The 17,597-nt window shown below is 51.3% G+C and overlaps 2 protein-coding genes across 13 annotated transcripts in view; both read left to right on the forward strand.

The window, feature by feature from the left end:
- Positions 1-2,113: 2,113 nt before the first annotated feature.
- Positions 2,114-10,677, forward strand: TYSND1 (trypsin like peroxisomal matrix peptidase 1). 4 transcript variants are annotated; one of them, XM_004049529.5, is made up of 4 exons: positions 2,114-4,470; positions 5,923-6,053; positions 7,035-7,220; positions 9,746-10,677. In XM_004049529.5, the coding sequence occupies exons 1-4, from the start codon at positions 3,305-3,307 to the stop codon at positions 9,961-9,963; spliced, it is 1,701 nt and encodes a 566-aa protein (XP_004049577.4). In that variant the 5' UTR covers positions 2,114-3,304; the 3' UTR covers positions 9,964-10,677. The 4 variants fall into 4 exon arrangements, with proteins under 4 accessions (XP_004049577.4, XP_018890242.3, XP_055209583.1 ...); XM_019034697.4 differs by having other exon boundaries at positions 7,035-7,123; XM_055353608.2 differs by lacking the exon at positions 7,035-7,220.
- Positions 10,678-16,756: 6,079 nt separating this feature from the next.
- AIFM2 (AIF family member 2) overlaps positions 16,757-17,597 on the forward strand; it is a 126,108-nt gene continuing 125,267 nt past the window's right edge. For 5 of the 9 annotated variants that reach the window (XR_010135198.1, XM_055353612.2, XM_055353611.2 and 2 more), the window contains exon 1: positions 16,760-17,135. The gene's annotated coding sequence lies outside the window, so the exon portion shown is untranslated. Of the gene's footprint in view, positions 17,136-17,597 lie in introns of all 9 variants that reach the window. The other 4 variants (XR_010135199.1, XM_063710038.1, XM_063710036.1 and 1 more) reach the window with 2 other exon arrangements.

Below are 17,597 nucleotides of genomic sequence, written 5' to 3' on the forward strand. Positions count from 1 at the left end.
AGCAAAATCTATATTAACATGCTAGCAAGGACTAGTTCTAGTTTAGCTGTGTTTCACTCATTTTACACAGAATTGGCCAGGTGTGGTGGCTCACGCTGTAATCCTAGCACTTTGGGAGGCTGAGGTGGGTGGATTGTCTGAGCTCAGGAGTTTGAGACCAGCTTGGGGAACAGGGTGAAACCCCATCACTACTAAAATACAAAAAAATTAGCTGGGCATTGTGGTACATGGAGTAGCTCCCAGCTACTCTGGAGGCTGAGGCGGAGAATCGCTTGAACTAGGAGGTGGAGATTGAAGTGAGCTGAGATCATGCCACTGTACTGCTGCCTGGGTGACAGAGCAAGACTCTCTCTCGCTCAAAAAAAAAAATCAATTAAATGCTACATTTGGCAAAATGGGAAAGAAAGAATTTCCTTTACTAGGCTTGTAGGAAGCCTGCTTTTACAAAAACGCAAATGAGATCATAAAACTAAAGTACTGGGACAAACAGTGGGAAACAGTGCAATGGGTTCTTTTCAACCAAGTATTAAAGTATTGGAGATATTGCCGGGCACGGTGGCTCATGTCTGTAATCCTAGCGCTTTGGGAGGCCAAGGCGGGTGGATCATGAGGTCAGGAGTTCAAGGCCAGCCTGACCAACATGGCAAAGCTCCGTCTCTACTAAAAATACAAAAATTAGCCAGGCACAGTGGGATGCACCTTTAGTCCCAGCTACTCAGGAGGCTGAGGCAGGAGAATCGCTTGAATTGGGGAAGCGGAGGTTGCAGTGAGCCGAGATCGCGCCACTGCACTCCAGCCTGGGTGACTCCATCTCAAAAAAAAAAAAAAGTACTGGAGGTGTCCTGTTGTCCTTGTTACTGTGAAAGGATGCCATGGGTTGTATGGGCAAATGAGTTGGTTTTGTTTGAGGCAGAGTGGAAAATAAGATTAGGCTCAGTCCATGAGCCTAGCACTCAACAGATCTTACTTTGGCTGTTCTGGCTGTGACTTGGGACTTCTTTTTAGCTGTAAACACAGAAAAACCCAATGCCTAACAGTTCATGCTGGAGTCTTGAGCGTTGAGGGAGAATCACTGGACTCGAGAAAGTTTGTTTGTTTGTATGTTTTTTGAGTTGGTCTCACTCTGTCGCCCAGGCTGGAGTGCAGTGGTATGAACATAGGTCACTGCAGCCTTGACCTCCTGGGCTCAAGTGATCCTCCCATCTCAGCCTCCCAAGTAGCTTGGGACCACAGGGTTGCACCACCGTGCTCAGTTAGTTTTCAAAATTTTTGTAGAGTTAAGGTCTCATCATGTTGTCCAGGCTGGTCTCAAACTCCTGGGCTCAGGAAATTCTCATGCCTCAGCCTCCCAACGTGCTGGGATTCCAAGTGTGAGCCCCTGTGCTCCACCAAGAGAAAAACTCTTTGATTGCTAGGAAGTTGGGATAAAGAAATTTTGCTGTGATCAAGCCACCTTCTGTGTCATAGAACCAAAAGAAGACTGCCTGCTATGGCAAGATGGCCTAATTTTATTCCTGCCTCATACTATCATGGATAATCGTTTTCCTTTCTCTAGCAGGTTTGTGTCACTGGGAGTACTGGGAGCATTATCCTGTGTTGTGCTGGGGTTATACCAAGCAGTGTTAACTTTATTTAAAGAATTCAGGCAGAAAGATTAGAGAATTTAAGTAGCAATTGTATATAGTAAGCAATACAGTAACCTTAATAAAAATTAATGGTGGCCGGGCGCGGTGGCTCACGCCTGTAATCCCAGCACTTTGGGAGGCCGAGGCGGGCGGATCACAAGGTGAGGAGATCGAGACCATCGTGGCTAACACGGTGAAACCCCGTCTCTACTAAAAATACAAAAAATTAGCCGGGTGTGGTGGCAGGCGCCTGTAGTCCCAGCGGCTGGGGAGGCTGAGACAGGAGAATAGCGTGAACCCAGGAGGCGGAGTTTGCAGTGAGCGGAGATCGCGCCATTGCACTCCAGCCTGGGCGACAGAGCGAGACTCCGTCTCAAATAAATAAATAAAAAATAATGTGTATTTTACCAATTCAGTGATAAAGCAGACCTTTGTAAACTGTCTAGCTTGTGGTGACTGATTGAGGGTATCATGAAGCTCCGCGCCCCCCAACCCCCCGACATACTCGTTCATCCTCCTCTGTCCTAAAGCGTACTTCTTTGGAAAAGTAGAGAAGTTTATGTTAGTGTACACTAGAGATGGTAAACTATGCCTTGTGGGTCAAATCGGGCCTGCTGCCTGTGTTTGTATGGCCTGTGAGCAAAGAAAGGTTTTTACACATTTAAATGGTTGGAAAAAATATTTAAAGAATGCTATTTTTGGACACAAAAAATTGTATGAAATTCAAATTTCAATGTCTGTATCTTTTTATTGGGACACAGCCACCGCCATTCCTTTAGCTTTTGTATGCAGCAGCTGCAGAGTTGACTATTTGAGACACGTTGTATGGTCCCCCCAAACTGGAACTGTTTCCATTCTGGCCTTCTACAGAAAGTATTTGGACCCTGGCCTAGATAAATCCTGGCTGGTGGTTATGTTATGTGAAATGTGCACACTGTAAAATATAGGCCTGTATGATTAAAATTTTTGATTTCAGCTACTGTTCATAGTCGATTTAAAGGGCAATTTAATTTACAGCAAATCCAGTTTCTAGGAGATTTGTGTTGGGGCTTTGGCAGCAAAAAAAAAATCCTAGGAGTAATCTTGAGAGTTCCATGCCCCCTAGTGGATTGCTATAGGGTTTACTTTTAAATTTTCAAAACTGAATTGGCCAAGGATTTCCTTGGTCCATATTATCCCAAGGGTCAGAGGCTGAAGGTCGCCTAGACCTGGGCAGATGCTCACAGGTACTGTCGTGGCCTGGGCAAATCTAGGCACGTCAGCGCTCATTTCTATTCCCTTTCCCACATTCCAGCAAACAAGAGACTAGGCTTGAAGGGACCCACCCTCCTCTCCTCCGATTCCTCGTGACGCCGCACGCCTCTTACTCTCCCCGGGGCTCATCCGGGGGAATGGGGCAGATTATGTCCCACCGGTTGGACAAACTAACGAGGGCGGGGAAAGGGAAAAAAAAAATCAGAATAGGCAGCCAATCAGAGCTCGGCACAAGCCCAGCCAATCGGGTCGGGTCAATTGGGGCTTAGCCAATCGGGCTCGATGAGGAAGACCTGAGTCAGAGCTTGCGCCTCTCGCTTCCAGCTGTGGGTGGCGCTAGGCAGGTTCAGCCGGACTGGGTAGGGGTCCTCGCTCGCTAGCTCGCTGTTTCTCGGAGAAGCTCCCGAGTGTCCGGCCTAGAGGCCATGAGAAGGCAGTGGGGTTCTGCCATGAGGGCGGCCGAGCAGGCGGGCTGCGTGGTGAGCGCCTTCCGGGCCGGACAGCCCGAGGCGGGCCCATGGAGCTGCAGCGGGGTAATCCTGAGCCGTAGCCCAGGCCTGGTGCTTTGCCACGGGGGCATCTTCGTCCCCTTCCTGCGAGCTGGCAGCGAAGTCCTGACCGCGGCCGGCGCCGTCTTCCTGCCTGGCGACAGTTGCAGCGACGACCTGCGCCTGCATGTGCAGTGGGCCCCAACGGCCGCGGGTCCAGGGGGCGGCGCGGAGCGGGGCCGCCCAGGGCTGTGCACGACACAGTGCGCGAGCCTCGAGCCCGGCCCACCTGCCCCGTCCCGCGGGCGTCCCCTGCAGCCCCGGCTTCCCGCTGAGCTGCTGCTGCTGCTGAGCTGCCCGGCCTTCTGGGCCCACTTCGCGCGCCTCTTCGGGGACGAGGCAGCGGAACAGTGGCGCTTCTCGAGCGCGGCGCGGGATGACGAAGTGTCGGAGGACGAGGAAGCGGATCAACTGAGAGCGCTGGGCTGGTTTGCGCTGCTGGGCGTGCGGCTAGGCCAGGAGGAGGTGGAGGAGGAGCGCGGGCCAGCCATGGCGGTGTCGCCTCTCGGGGCCGTGCCCAAGGGCGCGCCATTGCTGGTCTGCGGCTCCCCTTTCGGCGCCTTCTGCCCCGACATCTTTCTCAACACGCTGAGCTGCGGGGTGCTCAGCAACGTGGCCGGCCCGCTGCTGCTCACCGACGCACGCTGCCTGCCCGGCACCGAGGGCGGCGGCGTGTTCACCGCGCGGCCCGCGGGGGCGCTGGTGGCGCTGGTGGTGGCGCCGCTCTGTTGGAAGGCCGGCGAATGGGTGGGCTTCACGCTGCTCTGCGCCGCCGCCCCCCTTTTCCGCGCCGCCCGCTACGCGCTTCGCCGCCTGCCCCACAGCACCGCTGCCCTGGCCGCCCTCCTGCCGCCAGAGGCGAGCGTCCCGTGGGGTCTGCCCCTCCGAGACTCCGGGCCCCTGTGGGCAGCCGCGGCAGTGTTGGTGGAGTGCGGCACCGTATGGGGCTCCGGAGTGGCTGTGGCACCCCGCCTTATAGTGACCTGTCGGCACGTGTCCCCTCGGGAAGCAGCCAGGGTCCTGGTGCGCTCCACCACCCCCAAGTAAGCCCGCAGGGCTGACCCCACTTCATCCCTTTCCAGGTCTCAGATCTGGGTCCAGCCCTAATACTCTTGAGTATTGTGCAGGCCTTTCTTGTGTCACGCGGATGCTTTGGGCGTGTAGTGGGTAGAGACCTGGAACCCTCCCCTCATCCTTTATACCCAGAACCCCTGTGGGGAGAATCTGGGGCAAGGTGTCAAGCTCGAAGCAGCTCTGGATTTGGGTACTGTGGGACACCCTGAATCCGGAACTGGGCATCTTTGAGCTCCCCTCAAAGGCTGAGTTTCTTCTGGGCAGCTTCACTGTCTGATAGCCCTGCACGCCATACCCCTCGGTTCTCTGGCCCTTTGAACAGAGATTCCCTAACCCTGCTGCTTCTCCTCTGAAAGTGATAAGGTCCCAGAGGCCCAGGATGGTGCTCTCCTGGGGTAAGGAGATGGGTATGTTAATTTTATCCATCTTTTAGTGCTTAGCCAGAGCTTCCCTTCTGAGTGAAACGTGGGTTTCTACCTAATCAGAAGGTAGGGGGGTGGACCACGCAGCTGTACGTGGTTCAGCCCAGCCTTGCAGCCCAGGCTTTTCCAAATCTCTTTCCTGAATCCCCAGGCTTAGCCAGGTGTGGGTAACACTGCCCAGTTTTGCCATAGGTGTCCCCACTGTGGCCTATAGGACAGCCATGACTTTATACGGAAGACTGATGATGAAGGTTTCCCTATGGTGTGTGGGCCCCACCAGATTCCTTCCACTCCCCTCACATGCCCCTTGCTCCTAAGGAGACTGCCAGGTCTGTTGGAAGCTACCCCTACAGAGTGTGTAGTAGGACGCCCCTGTCTGATCCCGGGCAAGTCACTTAATCTGTCTAAGCTGCCTCCCTGGGAGTTGATGCGAAATGTCGTGGAACGGAGCCTGTCACGTAGTGTGCTACAGAACTGTTAGCATGTATGTAAATAGGGACCCAGAGGAGTGAAACCATGTCATATGTGCCCACCAACTGACGGGATTGTTGTGGGTATCAACGAGGCAGTGAAGGAAAGTGTTGTGTTTGCCTTGGCTCCTCCCACTTTCTGTTTGGTGTTGGGAATGTTACTGAGCGTCTCTGGGCCTCAGTTATACCACCTAAAATGGAGAGAATGCCAGTGCCTAGTTTATAGGGTCGTGAAGACTAAATAAAGTGATGTCCACAAAGCACTAACACGAAACCTGGCCCACAGTGCTCACTAAGTGTCAGGTTGATTTTTCAGGTACAGGAAGCTTTAGAGAAGTAGCACAGTTTGTCAACCACCTTTGGAGATACCACAGAATGGTTACATGACTTGCCCAGAGTTGCCTGGCTGGTCGATTTCAGGGCTGATACCCAGATCTTCTGACTTTTACTGTCACTCTCAGCTCCTTGATTTCTCCCAAGTACTGAGGAGTCAGAAAGCTAGCCTGTCATTTGTTTCCCTTGCTACCAGGAGTGTGGCCATCGGGGGCCGTGTGGTATTTGCCACTCAGGAGACATGTCCCTATGACATAGCAGTGGTGAGCCTGGAGGAGGACCTGGATGATGTCCCCATCCCTGTGCCCGCTGAGCACTTCCATGAAGGTAAAGGACGAAGGGCGCAGCCTGAAGGAGGGCCCCTCTGAGCTAGGGTGGGCCTCAGGAAGGAGAATCAGTGTTGGGCATTCTCACGAAGTCGGGGTGGCATTGGTCAAGGTCCTTGGCTTCCTCCCTTTTTGTGCTGGTGGGGCACGTGGAGTGCCCTGGGAAGGATAATGCACGCCCTTTCCCCGAGTGCCTGCAGCAATGTAGTGTGAGGATGCTGGGCCTTTGGGGTTCCTTAACACTTCAGGCTGGTCAGAGAGGCATGTGGCACTTTCAAGGCTCCAGGGGCACGATTTGGGTAAAAGGCTTTGTGATGCTGCCACATAAGTACTGATGTTGCACTCCATGGAGGCAGGGTGATACAGTGATGAAGGGTCCAGGGGCTCTGGATGGGCATCTTTCCTCTGCCACTTATTAGTCCCATGTCCTTGGACAGGCTAGTTAACTGTCCTCTGCCTCATTTTCCACGTCTTTGAAATGGGGCTAATGCATCCTATTTCTGGGTGTTGTGAGGGCTGGGTGCGACGTTGCCTGTAAAGCACTTACCCCCATACCCTGCACTTGGAAAAGGAAGGTCATGGCTGCCTTATAGCCATCATCACCATTTCTTTTCATGAAGAAACTTCTTAGGAGTTCCAGGAGGAGATGGGTGTGAATTCCACAAACATTTATTGAGCATGTAGGTAGGTGTTAGGAACTCCTAAAAGTCACTGCCCCGCCTGTCCAGGGAACAAGGACTAGGGAACAGCCTGTTGCTCAGAAGTGGTCATGCAGATACAGTGCTAGGAGCTCAATGGAGTTCTCAGCCTCTTCCAGCCAGGGCACATGGGGAAGGCTCTCTGGAGGCAGGAGTATCTGAGCAGAAACTTGAAGGGTGGAGAGGTTTGGAACGTTTGGAGAGGGCAGGGATGAGAGTTAGGGAGTGTGAGTCCTGCTGTAACACAGGTGTCCCCAGCTTCACCCTCCTTCCTTCCCTGGCAGGTGAGGCTGTGAGTGTGGTGGGCTTTGGCGTCTTTGGCCAGGCTTGCGGGCCCTCGGTGACTTCAGGCATCCTTTCGGCTGTGGTGCAGGTGAATGACACGCCCATAATGCTGCAGACCACGTGTGCTGTGCACAGCGGCTCCAGTGGGGGACCCCTCTTCTCCAACCACTCAGGAAACCTCCTTGGTAACCAGCTCTTTGGCCCCCTCCCGCCCTCCAACTTGCCAGAACCTCAGTCCCACCCCATGAGTGCTTGTGGCCAGCCCCAGTGCACCCTCTGTCTGGGAAAATGGTGGGCATTATGAGTGAGCTAGCGAAGGTTTGCAGGCTGTTCTCCTGATGGTGGAGAGGGACGGATGCTGGACTGGGAGGAAAGAGATCTGGGCTCTGGTCCCTTCTCTGCTACTAATCTAATCTGGTTTGATCTGTGAAATTGAGGAGTTGGATTAGTCAAAGCATCACAGACTCAAAAGCCAACAGAGGCTGGAAAGGTAAAGCAAATGAATGAGAAGACAACAGGGAGGGGAGGGGAGGGGAGGGGTCTAAACTGAAGCGCACTCGACTCAGCTGCTGCACACTGTGGCCATGAAGGAGGACGGGCCTAACGTTGGCTGGTATTCTAATAGTTTCACAAGACATGTAAAGCTTTTTTAAAAAAATACATGTGGCCGTTAAATCGATCAATTTTTAAATTTTGGTAACATTCAGGTTTTTAAAAAACAGTCTGTTTAGCTGTCAAAAAGAAAAAAACATGAGTTCATCTAGAAACCTCCAACTCCAGTCCAGTCTAACTCTCCTTGTTTCTTCTTTCTCCTGTAGTGAGAAACCTTGCTCTTGTTGTCTACAATATGTTTACTTATCTGTTCCATCCTAATATACAAGTAAAATTGTATTTGCATAACTTTAGTATATTTCCTCTAAATATTTAGTACTTACAAAGAGGAAATATTGGAGCCGTAAGTAATATTTAGAGCCGTTAAGTCTAGGCCTGGTGTGGTAGCTCGTGCCAGTAATCCCAACACTTCCGGAGGCTGAGGCAAGAGGATCACTTGAAATGGGAGTTCGAGACCAGCCTGGGGCAACACAGTGAGACCCTGCCTCTATTTTTATTTAAAAAAAATTTTTTTAATTAAAAAAAAAGAAAGGAAAATACTAAGTCTACCTTGGAGAGGCCTGGCAGATACCACCTCAGCCAAGTGATCAAGGTGAATGTCAGAAGTACCCCATACAGACATCAGATAGCTGAGACACTGGGAAGGACACATGGCTTTTATGGTATTCTTCCCAATAATGTGTAACCTTAAACAATTAAAAGTAATGGCAAAACAATTAAAAGTAATGACAAAAACCGCATTCATTCTTGCACTAATCCAATAGTCATGAGAAAACATTAGGTAGGCCTCAACTGAGGGTCATTCTCTAAAATCACTGACCTGAGCCAGACATGGTGGTATGTGCCTGTAGTCCTGGCTCTGCAGGAGTCTGAAGTGGAAAGATCACTTGAGCCCAGGAGTTCAAGGCTGCAGTGAACTATGGTCACCATTACACTTTAGCCTGTGTGACAGAGTGAGACCCCATCTCAAAAAAATAAACTATGTTTATTTAAAAAAAAAAAAAAGCCAGGTATGGTGGCTCGCACTTGTAATTCTAGCACTTTTGGAGGCCAGGGCAGGAGGATTGCTTGAGTCTGGGAGTTCAAGACCAAGCTGGACAACCATAGTGAGGCCCCATCTCTACAAAATATTTTAGGGAGGCTGAGGCGGGAGAATCACTTGAGCCCAGGAGGTTGAGGTTGCAGTGAGCTATAATCCCACCACTGCACTCTAGCATGGGTGACAGAGCGAGACCTTACCTCTAAAAAAACAAAAACAAGAACAAAAAAAAAACTGTAAATAAATAAAATAACCTGCACTCTTAAAAATGTCAAGGCCATGAAAGATAAGGAAAGACTGAGGAACTGACCCAGATTGGAGGAGATTTGGGAGATGCGACAACTAAATGGAATATGGAGTCCTAGACTGGATGCTGGAACTGAAAAAGGACATTAGTGGAAAAACTAGTGCAACTCATGTCAATGAGTTCTGTAGTTCACTTACTAACAGTATTCTACCAAGGTATATGTTTTGGTTTTGATAAATATTTTTTGGTGACATTAGATACGAACATAAAGGAAAGCTGGTCAAAGGGTATATAGAATTCTGCAATATTTAGGCAAGACTTCTGTATGTCTGAAATTATCTTTAAAAAACTACACACACATCCATGCACCGAGCAGGCCAAACAAAACGTGTCTGTGGGTCTGATTCATTCATTCATTCATTCATTCATTCATTCATTCATTCATTCAACAAGCCTTTGTTCAGCGCCTACTTGGCACAAGGCACTGTTTCAGGTACTGCGGAGACTGCATGAACGAAACATCAAAGTCCTGCCCTTATGGAGCTGACACTAGGTCGAGAGAAAGATAACAAGTGAAATAAGTGAACTATCTAGTGTGTTAGATTTTGAGAGTGTTAAGGAGAAAACGTAAAGCCAGGAAAGGGTGTGGGCAGCAGGTGTTCATGTCTAGAAGCTCAGCGTCTGTCACCATGTGGGGGGGTATCCAGCCCTACCAGGCCCTGGGGGCTCCAGGGTGGAGATGGTCCTCCTCCCTTCTCCAGCCTTTCTGCCCCCTGGCTCACATCCTCTTTTGCTTTCTGACTCCTCAACAGGCATAATCACCAGCAACACCCGGGACAATAACACGGGGGCCACCTACCCCCACCTGAACTTCAGCATTCCCATCACGGTGCTCCAGCCGGCCCTGCAGCAGTACAGCCAGACCCACGACCTGGGTGGCCTCCGTGAGCTGGACCGCGCTGCTGAGCCAGTCAGGGTGGTGTGGCGGTTGCAGCGGCCCCTGGCAGAGGCCCCGCGGAGCAAGCTCTGAGGCTGTTACCACCTTTGGAAAGAAGAGTGACCTTATTCTGCTGTAGGAAGTGATGTTGAGGTGACGGTGGCCTCAGGATTCAGGGCCCAGCCCCTGCAGGGGCCCGGGCTGCCTCTCATCTCCACCCACTGACTGCAGACTGGGCTTTGGGCTCTGGGGCAAACTTCTCTTCAGCCCCATGGATCCTTAACCTGGCAGCCCGTTTTGGGATGCTTTCTTGAGCCCCCAGTTCTCTGTCCCCTAGCACTAGACTCAGCTGTATTGTTTTTCCTTCTGGGGAGCCCACTCCAACTGCACAGAAGTTCTGGGCCTGACAGGTAGATGCCAGCTGGAAGGCAGGCCCGTGCCTGGTTTTGTGTCTGTTCCCCTGAGGGCCATCGTCATCGTGGAGCTTCAATGGGGCCTTGGCTCCTGTCTGCCTCTCAGTCAGAGTCAGGGCTGACAAAGGACTCAGCTTCCTTAGCATCTCAGCAGAAACCTTGCTCTGAAGACCAGAGACAGAAGGGACAGAAACAGGAGTGCCTCCTGCTGTGCCAGGCCCATGGGCAGTGCAGGCAGATCCCTGAAGGTCAGCACTCCTGGGTCTTCACATGCCAACAGGGGCGCTCTTGACACTGTGCCTTCGTTTTCCAGCCCACAGCCTGGGTCTCAGGGATCTTGAGGGGTAGAACATGTCTGGTTGGGGCTTGGGAATAAACATGATCTATTGAAAAACCTCTGTATTTATATATCAAATTGTTTCTTTTTTTCAGGAGTTGAACTGGGAATAGGCAAGTACCAGGCAAAGAAACACACCCTTTCCTTTTTTTTTTTTTTCTTTAGAGCTGTGGTCTTGCTCTCTCACCCAGGCTGGAGTGCAGTGTTGCGATCATAGCTCACTGCAGCCTCAAACTCCTGGGCTCCAGGAGACCTCCTGCCTCAGCCTCGTGAATAGCTGGGACTACAGTCGCGCACCACCACGCCTGGCTAATTTTTTATTTTTGTAGAAATGGAGTATTGCTTTGTTGCCCGTGCTGGTTTCAGCCTTCTGGTTTCAAGCAGTCCTCCTGCCTCAGCTTCCCAAAGTGCTGGGATTACAGGTGTGAGCCACTGTGCCCAACCCAGAAATACACTCTTTCTGTGCTGTTTTCTCAGCAGGGTGTGAGCTCACGGGATACGGTCCTGCCAGACTGGCCCTCATAGCTGGTCATGTGCCAGTCAGAGCTGGGTGGGGCTTGCAGGTCCCGGAAGGTGGTGGTCTTGACCTGGCAGCAGATGCTTAAAGAATGCCTAAGGTGGGTGGCAGTTGGGGAGTTCAAGGGTGAATGAGGCCAGGGCAACCCCCAGGAGCTGAGGCCAACTCTTTGAGTCAGGACTGTGTCATGTGCCCAGGGCCTTGCATGTGTGGGCCCTCGAGTGATTTCTACTGGCAGGCTGAAAGCCCTGTGAGGGGCGGCTGTGGGCGGAGGCCACGCAGGAAGAGTGCTTAGGAGTAACTTGTTTCTAACACCTGTGTGCTGAGTGCCAATGCTGGGTGTGGTGTTATGATATATATTGGTTTTCCTCCAGCATTCCTGACTCGTAACTCTCATAGTCCTTGTTCCAGTCTTTGTTAGAATATTGGGTATGTTAGGGCTTGGGACAGGCCTCTGACCTCTGGGTATCCTTTCACTAATGTTCGCCCACCTTTTTCACAGTGGGTCCTAAAGACCTTCCCATGAGAGGGTCTCAATCCTGGGGGAAGGAATGCTGATGTCGTGAAGCTTCCATAAAAACCCAAGAGGACAGGGTTCAGAGAGCTTCTGGATAGCTGAACACCTGGCGCTTCCTGGAGTGTGGCATGCCCAGGGAGGGCACGGAAACTCTGCACTCCTTCCCCTTCCCTCATTCCTTGCTCTATGTGCGTCTCTTCATCTGTATCCTTTGCGATATCCTTTATAATAAACCGGCAAACATAAGTAAGTGTGTCTCTGAGCTCTGTGATCCACTCTAGCAAATTAATTGAACCCAAAAAGGAGGTCGTGGGAACTTAACTTGAAGCCAGTTGGTCAGAAGTTCTGGAGGCCTAGACTTGTGCCTGGTGTGGTTGAGGGGGCAGTCTTGGAGACTGAACCCTCAACCTGTGGGGTCTGACAATGTCTCTGGGTAGATAGTGTTGGAACTGAATTAGAGGACACCCGGCTGATGTCCACTGCTTTTGGTGGGGAAACCCCACACACATTTGGTCACTGAAGTCTTCTGTGTTGATGATTGTGATGGCATGAGAGTAGAGGGAAAACACGATTTGAGGAGAGTTTTTCCTAAAACACGGGGCAATCACAGAACACTCCTGGGATGGTTGTTCCTCCCTTTACAGATTAGGAATGGGTCCAGAGGTCATGGCTAGTTTAAGAGAAGTTCTACAGTAAGTTAATGGTAGCAGAATCCTAGATCTGAGGTCTGACTTTGCTGTGAGAGGGAGTTGCGGTGGGCGGGGAGGGGGGTTTATTCTTGCACGTGTGGGTACTGATATGGTTTGGGTGTGTCCCCACCCAAATTTTATCTTGAATTGTAACTCCCACAATTCCCACGTGTCATGGGAGGAACTTGTTGGGAGGTAATTGAATCGTGGGGCTGGATCTTTCCTGTGCTGTTCTTGTGACCATAATAAGTCTCACTGATCTGATGGTTTTAAAAGTGGGAGTTTCCCTGCACCAGCCCTCTCTTTCTTTGCTTGCCGCCATCCATGTAAGACGTGATCTGCTCCTCCTTGCCTTCCGCCATGATTGGGAGGCCTCCCTAGCCATGTGGAACTGTAAGTCCATTAATCCTCTTTTTCATCCCAGTCTCAGGTATGTCTTTATCAGCAGCGTGAAAACGGACTAATACAGGCATCAAGGCACCCACAGGCTACTCTGGGGAGACTGATGTGTCAGCCCATTAGTGCAATAAGCAGGGAAGCTCTGTCCAGGGAAGAGTATGTCTGGGGGCCCAGAAGGGGTGGGTCAGGTAAGGCTTCAAGGCGATTCAGGCTCTGAACCATGAAAAGAGAGTTCAGAGTTTACCAAGTGGACTGGAAACAGAGTGTTCCAGGCTGAGAGTGGCAGGAGCTGGGACAAGGAAGTGTGGCACAGCTTCCTTGTGGAGAGAAAATTGGAAAAGTGCAAGACAGGCCCAGGGACCAGTTACAGTGGCTTGGTGAGAGAGAAGATGGCTGAGGCAGGACTGGTGGTGGTGAGATCAAGTGACAACACAGGAGGTATAACTGATGAGCTCCCTAATTTGAGACCAGGTGCTGTGTCTCACGCGTGTAATCCCAGCACTTTCGGAGGCTTGAACCCAGGAGTTTGAGACCAGCCTAGGCAACATAGCAAGACCCTGTTTCTTCAAAAAAAAAAAAACACACACACACACACACACACACACACAAATTAGCCAGGTATGGTGGTGTACACCTGTGGTCCCAGCTACTTGGGAGGCTGAGGCAGGAGGATGGCTTGAGCATGGGAGTTCGAGGCTGCAGTGAGCTATGATCATGCCACTGCACTCCAGCCTGGGTGACAGAGGGAGACCCTGTTTCTAAAAAAGAAAAACAAAGATCTAATTTGGGACCATGAGTGGCACTCACTTGCCATGTCCTGTTAGCCTGGTCCCTGGATGCCTGTGTGAAGGGAGACAGCCTCATAAACCAGTCCACTGGCCTGGAACTGATGCCCTAGCAAGAAATGCACTTCTGTTGTATTTGAGCCATTACATTTGGAATCTATTGGTCATTGCAGCAGAACTTACCTTCATTAATATAGCCTCTCCCTAGCTGGGAACACTATACCAAACCATGTGTTGGGGGAGAGAAGAAGAAACGAGGATATTCCTCTCTTCTTTGAAGCTTACAAATTTCGTTGGAACTATGTATGGAAAAGGAGAACATTTACCAGGCTCTTCAGATCTAAGAGTTGCCTGTTCTTCAAGTGGGCATACTGCCTCTGTTTCTCTGGGCTCCTGAGATGACCCAGTACCTTGGAGCTCCTCCAGCCCTTGGAGCCAGCAGAAAAGCCACCTGTTGTCTGTAAGGAAGTACCCTCAGGCCTGGCTGAGCTCATTACAGCAGAGAGCCAGCAACTCTTCCTCCTCTTAGATTCCGTCATGTTAGACAATCTGCCTGCTGTCCCCACTAACCATCAATGTTCCATGGAATGAACTTGCCACTTTTTCAGCATCCTAACCACCACACTTTCCTGCTACCTCTGGCACTTGGAATTTCAGAGACAGAAGCCCTTTTTTAGGCAGCGAGCCCTGATTTTCAGTTCCAAAGCTATGGGCACTGCTGGGTGGGACCAGAGGAGTGGTGTGCAGTGAGCTACCTGGAGGGGTTGCATGAGACCATGTTCCCTCTCCTGGATGGAGGTGTCTTCTGGTTGCCAAGAAAGTATTGAGTGATAATCAGAAAAATTCCTTGATTTTCATGGTTTGTTGCTTTGTAGCAGGTCTTAAGGAAAAAAAAAAAATATTTTCATGGTTTGGGACAGGTCCTTAGAGATGGGCCACACCAGCCCTGGCACACCTGAGCCCAGTGTTGGGCCACCTCACACCTCTCTCGCCTCTCTTCCAGCTTTATCTTTGTCCTGCTCTTTCTGGAGTCCTTTCCTTGCATCCTGCAAGCTGGCATCCCCTTCATCCTTGCACGCCTACCTTCTACACAAAGCCTTCCATGACCTTCCCAAGCCTCAGGGCTGATTCCGGGCAGTGGGCAGGCTGTAGCCTCTCTGTTCACCTCTCTGTGTCACATCTTACTGGGTACATGCCCAGTAAATTCCCCACAACTGAGATTCTGCTTTGCCTGAGCAGTGCCCTCTGGCTCCTTAGGGATGATGCTTGCTGAGGGGTTTCCTGGCTTTAAGGTCATAGTTCAGGCTGGGCGCAGTGGCTCACACCTGTAATCCCAGCACTTTGGGAGGCCGAGGTGGGCAGATCACTTGAGGCCAGGAGTTTGAGACTAGCCTGGCCAACATGGTGAAACCCCGTTTCTACTATAGCCAGGCGTGGTGGCAGGTGCCTGTAATTCCAGCTGCTTGGGAGGCTGAGGCATGAGAATCGCTTGAGCCTGGAAGGTGGAGGCTTCAGTGAGCCGAGAGCATGCCACTGCACTCCAGCCTGAGCGACAGAGCCAGATTCGTCCCCCTACCCCCAAAAAAGGGGTCATGGTTCAGACCTCCATTGTAGGCCCACCCCCTTGCTTTACTAGCTGAGGGAACTTGCCTAAATTCTTTAGCCTCTAGGAGCCTAAATTTCCTTATCTGCAAAATGGAGATTAATAAAACTTACCTTGCAGGACCTTTGTGAAAAAAACAAAAACAAACAAAAAAACTTGAGAAGGCATTCAAAGCACTTAGTTCGTGATCAATAAATATTAGCTTATTGTTTTTCTAAGACGATGAGTAGGATTTTTCATCAGAAATAAATCATTCTGGTTGCCTTGGGCAAAATAATCTGCAATATAAAATATCTATAATAAATGGCTGCTGTGTATTCATTGCTACTGTGTGCCAGGCACCATGTTAAAACACTTTATAAAAATGATCTCATTGAGACCTTTCCACAACTCTTTTTTTCTTTTTTTTGAGATGGAGTTTCGCTCTTGTTGCCCAGGCTGGAGTGCAACGGCATGACCTCCGCTCACTGCAACCTCTGCCTCCACGGTTCAAGTGAATCTCCTGCCTCAGCCTCCTGAGTAGTTGGGACTACAGGCATGTGCCACCATGCCAGGCTAATTTTTTGTAGAGACAGTGTTTTACCATGTTTGCCAGGCTGGTCTCGAACTCCTGACCTCAGGTGATCCACCCACCTCGGCCTCCCAAAGTGCTCGGATTACAGACGTGAGCCACCGTGCCTGGCCCTTATCCACAACTCTTAAAGTAGGTGCTAATATTTGCAGTAAGTAGATGGAGATGGCTTATCTTTCACTGAGTTAGCTTGGTCTGATTTGAGCTGGCAATACACTGCCTTCCAGGTCATTGTCCTGCCTGTGGGTCTTTGCACATCCAGACCACACTTCCTTCCTCTTTACCTAAATCTACCTCTTTCTCATCCTTGGAGAGAAGTATTTGCACCCTTCCTTTGCCCCCAGTCTTTCTTTTTTATTTTTTCATTTCATTTCATTTATTATTATTATTATTATTTTTTGAGACAGAATCTCACAGTCACCTAGGCTGGAGTGCAGTGGAATGATCATGGTTCACTGTAGCCTCAAACTCCTGGGCTCAAGCAATCCTCCCACCTCAGCTTCCCGAGAAGCTGGGACTACAGGTATGCACCAACAAGCCTGGCTAATTTTTGTAGGTCTTGCTATGTTGCCCAGGCTGGTCTCCAATTCCTAGGCTCAAGCGATCCTCCCGCCTTGGCCTCCCAAAGTGCTGGGACTGTAGGCATGAGCCACCGTGCCTGGCCATGCCCAATCTTTCTTACTGCAGTTGGTGATACATGGTTTTTGTTTTCTCTATACATGTATTTTTTGGTGGTGTGTTTAATATCTGTCTTTTCCCAGACTGTCGCCTCCATGAAAGCAGGAACCTTGTCTGTTTTCTCTCCAAGTTATCCCTCCAACGCCTAGCACAGTGCCTGGCATATGTAGGAGCTCAACAGGGTTTGCGGAATTATTATGTGTGTGTCTGAAGGAAGGATGTTGGCAGTGCGCCCAACGTGTGAGGGGAACCCTACTCTCCAAGGTTCCAGTGGCTTTAAAGGTGTCCTCGAGAAAATCAGAGGGACAGGGGGACGCTTGTTTTCTTTCGTTCCTTCCCTCCCTTTCTCTCTCTCTCTCTCTCTCTCTCTCTCTCTCTCTCTCTCTCTCTCTCTCTCTCTTTCTTTTTGCTTTAAAGTATGCTGAAAGGGCACTTTAAACCAAGTCTGAATGGCTCGGCAGGACTGGGGCGCGGGTGCTGGCAGGAGCCGGAGAGGCGACATCTGGCCATGGGAGCATTTGTTTCAAAGTTCAAGGCCGTTCGCTCAGGGTCAAGGTTAGTCCGGCGGGCCGTTCGGAGACCAGCCCCAGCGTGCCAGGACCGTTTCCGGGGCCTGGCCGGGGCGTTGCCGCGGGGTCGGGGACCAGCACGAGTGCTGAGTCACGCCCCGCCCGGGAGCGCCTCGGGTCGGTAACTCGGGAAGACGACCAAGCGGGAGCGGGAGCCGGAGCGAGAGCGCGCGGGCGCGGCCGACAGGTGAGATCGCGCCGCCAGGCGGGCTCTCGAGACCCCGGGCGCCCGGGGCGGGACGGGGACCAGGAAGAGGGGCGAGCGGATCAGAGGCCTGGCTCACGCCGCGTCTGGCGTGGGGAGGTCGGTGCGCGCAGTTGTGGCGCTGCGAGGAGAGGGATACTCGGCTCAGGCCCGCCCCTCTCCGTCTCCCCCAAAAAACGCAACAGGGAGATTTGCTCCTGGCCGAGGGCAAAGAAAACTCCACCCTCCTGGTTTGGCCCCTAAATCCCTGCTACGTTTTCCTAAGGAAGATGGGCTTAGGCCGGGAAGGGCGAACCGGGGAAGAGGGAACACGGGGCGGGTGTAACCCGGATCTTGCGAGGACCGTCCGAGGGTCCGCTGGGTAGAAGCGGCCGGTCCGGACAGAAGCAGGTGTGAGAGGAAAGGGAGAAACCTCAGTCTCTAAGAGGAAAGAAACTGGAGTCA

Source organism: Gorilla gorilla, chromosome 8 (assembly GCF_029281585.2).
Source record: "Gorilla gorilla gorilla isolate KB3781 chromosome 8, NHGRI_mGorGor1-v2.1_pri, whole genome shotgun sequence".
NCBI lineage: Eukaryota > Metazoa > Chordata > Mammalia > Primates > Hominidae > Gorilla > Gorilla gorilla.

Coding starts and splice junctions, on each gene's coding strand:
- TYSND1 (XM_004049529.5), top strand. CDS start 3,305: ATGAGAAGGCAGTGGGGTTCTGCCATGAGGGCGGCCGAGCAGGCGGGC. Junction 6,054..7,034: donor CGCTGAGCACTTCCATGAAG/GTAAAGGACGAA, acceptor CTTCCCTGGCAG/GTGAGGCTGTGAGTGTGGTG. Junction 7,221..9,745: donor CCACTCAGGAAACCTCCTTG/GTAACCAGCTCT, acceptor ACTCCTCAACAG/GCATAATCACCAGCAACACC.